Below are 5,953 nucleotides of genomic sequence, written 5' to 3'. Positions count from 1 at the left end.
GTGTGTGTGTGTGTATAAAGCCGTGCATTAATTCAAAGTGAGAATCATTCTTCTAACTCAAGGAAGACAGTATAACCCAAACAGAAACAAGGAGGCTTCATCGCATCGTGTTGCCATGACATAAGTTTTATGATAAGTGCCAATGTTCAGGGTTACAATTATTGTCTACACACTTACCTGGTAATCAGACCGTTTGACCAGTAAAAATCCTTCAAAGTACAGGGGCAGAGCAGTGATCTTCAGTCTTTCCTGGAAGATCCTGCGAGGGGCAGGTTTCGGGGGCTTTTTAGCCATCATACCCTTTGCTTTGGAGTCTGGCTTGCTTTCAGTTCTATCCAGCCTCAAACAAAACGAAATCTCCGTAGTGTTGAGAGGAAAGGCAACTGTTCAAAGAGGAAGTCTCAACTCGCTTTTTAACCACCAACCCTTCCACCAACAGGACACACACGCGCACACACACACACACACACACACACACACACACACACACACACTTTCCCCCCTTCAGTTTTTGTGAAGTAAAAAAGATCAGGCACAGACCAACTTTTAAAAGGCGCCTGCTGTGTAAACTTCATGTGCTTAGGTTTATGGTAACAAAATAAACAGCAGATTACCATCTCCTAATGATGAAAGGAGCAGGTGCAGGCATGGTGAGAGACTTTTGGAGCGACACCAACGACACACTTAGCTTTTCCAGCTTTCATTTTCGTTGATTGCTCTCTGCCTTTATTTCGAAGATATGTGACTTAAATAAACTGTATCCATTAAAAAATTCTTCATTGAATATTTTTGTATTGATCCTATTGGTTATATATCCAATAGTGTTTTTTTTTTAATTAAAAATATGGTCTCATTTTTGTAGCCGTGGCTAGCCTGAAATTCTACTGTGTAGACCAGGCTGGTCTCAGACTCACAGAGGTCTACTTGCTTCTGCCTCCAAAGTGTTGGGCTTAAAGATTTATGTCATCATACCTAGCTGTCGCCAGAGAGCTTTAGAAGAGAAAGATGACTTACAGAAAAATACAGAAAAGAATATTTTTGATGTTTTGACATTTACTTTGTGTGTTTGTGTGTTTGTGTGTGCTAATATGCAGGTAGGGTCAAGTGTGCACATGGTACAGTGCATGTGTGGAGCTTAGAGGACAATTTGTGGCAATTGGTTCTCTTCTAATATGTGGGGGCTCAAGCAATGAGCTTGGTAGTATGTCCCTTAGTGTCCATTTTAAAAGTAAGCAATAAATAAATAAGTAAATGCATAAATTAATTAATTAATTAAATTAAACCCAGTTCATCAAACCATGTAGACTCTCTTGATCTGTTGATTTGTAAATAACATTAATCCTCAATGTACCAAGAATCAAATATTTCTTCTTCAGTCATCTCCCCAAACCTTATAAATTTCAAAATTTCATTCTTGGTTGGTCTGATCGATCCTCACAGATTCTGAGGGTCTTCCTTTCACTTTTTATTGAACACTATTTATTGCACTGGCAAGAAACCAAGCCCCTTCCCCAGCAAGTACCTTCTGCTCCAGTCCTTACACTTGCTCCTCGACGTCTCAAAGCCCTTGGCCCTCCTTCTGACAGCTCCTCCTGTGTGCTCTCACACCCTTCTTTTCGTTATCTACTTGGTGAATTCTTACTTATCCTTCAAGAGCCTGGTGAAATCTGTTATTGGGAAGAATTACTTTATTAACGTATTATACTGATTAAGCCAGAAAGTATGGATAGAAATGTCCTCATCCGGTACTTCCAAATTTGTGGCCCTTACTACTTACTGATTTATCATCACATGCATCACAGTGTTTCAATATATTTAAAAGAAAATTGAGTTGAATATAATCGTGTTGCCAGGCATGGTGATACTTGCCTTTAGTCTCAGCACTTGGGATGCAGAGGCAGGTAAATTTCTCAGTTCAGACCAGTCTGGCCTAGAAATGTATTCCTGGACAGCCAGAGATTTTGTCTTGAAAAACATATAAATAAATAAATAAATAAATAAATAAATAACATGTATAAATATAGAAAACAATATATAATATATAAATGTTTCACATATAAAATATATTGCATATAAATATGAAACATAAAAATAAATATATATGTGCATGTGTGTGTGGTGTGTATGCATGCGTATGTGTTTACAACACATAACTGGGAAAAAAACAGCTTTAATTTTATCCACAAGTTGGAATACTTGAATGAATTGCAAGTCACACAGTCTCAGTTCCAGTCTTATTGACTCTGGTAGGATAAAAGTATTTTCAGTAGAGAAAATGAAAATTGTTGTAATAGGATCCCAGGGATTCCTAGGTACTCATTGTCGGGTTTCTTCCCTTGCCCTTTACCCTATAATTATTGACACAGTGAGCCTTTTTTTTAAAAAATCAAAACATGCTTTCCTGAAGTATTTGGGTCAGAAAAAAAAGAGGAAGAATCACTGTTTAAGAATTTAATTTGCTAGCCTTAGCGTTTTAAGTATTGAATGAAGAATTACTCTTAGCTGCTGAGAGCTCCTCTTAGTTATATGTTCCTACTATTTTATAATGTATCTTGTTATATATATATATATATATATATATATATATATATATATATATATATATGGGAGGTTATGGATTTCCCTTTCCCCCTTTTTAAGACAGGGTCTCATTATGCAACTTGATTGACTTGGAACGTACTTTGTAAGCCAGGGGGTGGCCTTGAACTCTCTCTTGTGTTGAGATCAAAGATGTCCACCACCACACCCAGCTGAGGTGGTGATTCTTGATTGACAGCGGGTTGCGGAGCACCTAGATTAGTAAAGAACACTACCGGATATGTCTATGAGGACAACCAAAGGGAAGCTTAACCAAGAGGGGACGACTCCCTCACACATACCAAGGACCCAGGATGGAATAAAAGGGGGTGTGGCTGCTCCCTGGCTTCTGTGGTATGTGTGTCTGCTGCCATTTCCCCTCTGTTATCATGAGCTGACACTTCTGAAACGGTGAGCAAAATAAAACCCTTCCCCGTTACGTTGTTTCCTCAGGTGTTGAAAAGTCTAACCCAGAGGGCAAATAGATCCAGAACCCCAGTTCCCAAATCGGGTCAATCACAAGCTAAAGTTAGCTTTAACAGAAACTAAGAATTCAGAATAATAGATACTTTGGGACTAGAATAATAGTTATATTATTGTATGAGTCAAATTTTTAGAAAATAAATTTTTACCACTACAAACTCAACATATACAAGATTCAAGTCTTTATGTTTCCTTTGAGATCATTTAGTTGGTCCTGCTGGAGGAAACTGTTGATTGATGCTTCACTGTTTCACAGCCATCTCCCCTGTTCCCAGTGTGAGGCTCTTTACTGTAGAAGCTGAAATGAGAAAAACAAAACAAAACAAAAACCAGAAAAAAAAAACCCTAAAAATCCAAAACCCCAAACACAACACAACAAAACAAAACAAAAAAACCCTTCTGCATTTCTCTAATATCTTTCCAAATATGATTGGCAAGAATCAATATGGTTGGCAAGAATCAATATGATTGGTAAGGCAGAAGAGAAGCAGAAACATTTCTTACTGCTGCCTTTGGTTTTTTTTTCCTCCCAAATAAAGGGCAGGGATGAGTCATGCGTGTCTGACTTTTCCATGGTAACAGAGTGGGAGGGTACAGTGTCTGGTCACTAGCTTCATGGATGCTGACAACTTAGCCAGGGGACATCAGTTGCACTGGTGTGCATCGTGTTAGGTATGAGGTGGTCAGCCTTGGTGTGGCCTAGTATTCACGGAGCCTTCCGTGAGGTGGCAGTTTTGTAACTCTGGTGACTTCCTGATTGCATTTCCTTTATGTTTTTAGAGGCCAACATTATTATCAGGTTCCTAATTTTTCGATTTGCCTCATAACTGCTTTAGTGTGGCTTTAATTGCACTGTTTTTTTGTTTTTTTTTTTTTTTTTTGTTTTGTTTTGACCCTGGTCCCCTAAACCTGCCCCAGAGCCACTGTTTTACCATTCCTTCCAAGATTGTCTAAGTTGTTAAATGCTGGATGGCGCATGGGCTTTAATGGGAATGACTGATTACATTCTTTTTAATTGATCATTTCATTGATAATACATTCCTTCATTGGCTATAGAATTATTGAAATTTTATTGTAATACCAGAAGTGTCCCATAATGAGATTACATTTGCTCTTCTCGATGTATTTTTCAATATAATAAAATCTCCCCTAATCCAGCTACAATTTCTGCCCCATAAGGTTGCTGGCAGTTTTTCTTTGTGTTTTCTCTCTTTAACACACTTTTATTTTTATGTACTACCTATGAGATGAAGTTTGGCATTTTATCATTTACGGTTTTCTAGGGTCATTTTTTTTAAAAAAATATTTTTATTGGATATTTTCTTTATTTACATTTCAAATGTTATAACCCCTTTCCTTGTTTCCCCTCCGAAAACCCTCTAGGGTCATTTTGAATGAACAAGTGCAGATGATCCAAATTTAGGACATAGTGTGCCATTTCGCCTGTAACACTATCAGGGAAATCTGGAAGTCTTTTATGCGCAAGGCAAGGGTAACCACACACGCAGTGATTGTTGCCTTCACAGAATCGGATATTATGCTCTGTGAGTGGTCGTTGCTATAAGCTAGGCAGGTAAAGTGCTCCAGCAGGTTGGTTTTCATGATGTGCAGGGGTGGGGTTGGGGGGTGGAGTGGGAGTTTCAGGTCCCAGCACACTTTCCCCTTTATGCCCTGGGCTGTGAACTTGATGAGGGTTTTAGAAATCAGATGTGTTCGGCCTGGTGGGCTCTGCTCTCCTCTCCTCATTCCCTGTGGGATGTTAGCATTTTGACGACAAAAGGCCCCACTGGCTGTCCTGTTCGATCATCCTCAGTATTTCTTCTGATGATACCTTTCTGGAATTTCCACTTGGACTTTCTAGAGCTTCATCCTCTGTGGGGAGCGGGGCAGAATATTTTCAACTATTCCAGGTTGGGCTGCATCAGCACAATTCGGAGGAAGGTGGAAAGGCGTCAACTTGCAAGTCATCCTGGATGCCATCACCTACCTGAGAGTTCACACCCTCTGTATTAGGACTGGTCTCTCTGTGTCTTGAGCAGCTGAGAGACTCAAACCCTCACTGCCAACTTTGTTTATTCTCCTGGACAGCAACAGCTTGCTGATGCTTGTTGGTTCCAAAGGCATCAAAGCAAAAAAACCATGTTTACTCTGAACGTTTTGATGTGATTCTCTAGAGTCGATTCACTCTCAACTGCTTCTTCAGCAAACAGTGTCTGCATGTTGAGCAACTCAAGCATCTTGCCCTTTCATTTTGGTCACAGGTCTTGTTCAAAATTCCCACAAAGTGCCGTGTTGCAACTGAGGACAACTGTCTCAAAATGATTTTCAACGCAGGAGAAAGCCTCTGTTTCAGCCGCCAGGGTCGCTGGCTCCTCTTTGAGATTTATCGAGTCGTAGCTGTTGTACAGTTTGCCTGGACTCTGTAGCTTCCCATTGGAGACTATGATTAATAAGTAAGTTTGCAGCACCTCTGAGGCCCTCTGGCGGATATGACTGGCGAGTCGGGCAAGCGTCGCGGCAATCATGAGCACATTCAGCTCATATGGAGCCCCATCATTCTAAAATAATCTACACTAAAAAGAGATTTATTCACTTTATAGGTATGATTGTTTTGTCTGCTGGTCTGCGAGGACATCACGTGCGTGCTTATTGCCAGCTGAGGCCGGAATAGGGTGTCAGATCCCCTGGAACTGGAGCTACAAATGGTTGAGTTGCTTTGTGGGTGCTGGGAATAGAACTTTGCTCCTTTAAAAGTGCAGCAAGCACTCTTGACCACTGAGCCATCGCTCCATCGCTGCAGACTCTCTTTTTTTGTATGTATGTATGTATGTATGTATGTATGTATGTATGGCATTCTGTCTCCTAAGGAAATAGAGCAGCTACAGGCTGCGAC

General features: G+C 40.1%; 1 protein-coding gene across 1 annotated transcript in view; it reads right to left on the bottom strand.

The window, feature by feature from the left end:
* Stap1 (signal transducing adaptor family member 1) overlaps nucleotides 1–383 on the bottom strand; it is a 34,196-nt gene extending 33,813 nt beyond the window's left edge. The window contains exon 1 of the mRNA XM_021163709.1: nucleotides 178–383. Coding sequence (XP_021019368.1) covers nucleotides 178–297 — 120 coding nt within the window. The 5' untranslated portion in view covers nucleotides 298–383. The remainder of the gene's footprint in view (nucleotides 1–177) is intronic.
* Between the last annotated feature and the right edge of the window lie 5,570 nt (nucleotides 384–5,953).

Source organism: Mus caroli, chromosome 5 (assembly GCF_900094665.2).
Source record: "Mus caroli chromosome 5, CAROLI_EIJ_v1.1, whole genome shotgun sequence".
NCBI lineage: Eukaryota > Metazoa > Chordata > Mammalia > Rodentia > Muridae > Mus > Mus caroli.
The sequence above is the reverse complement of the archived record's forward strand: the minus strand, read 5'-3'. Positions and strand labels throughout refer to the sequence as shown.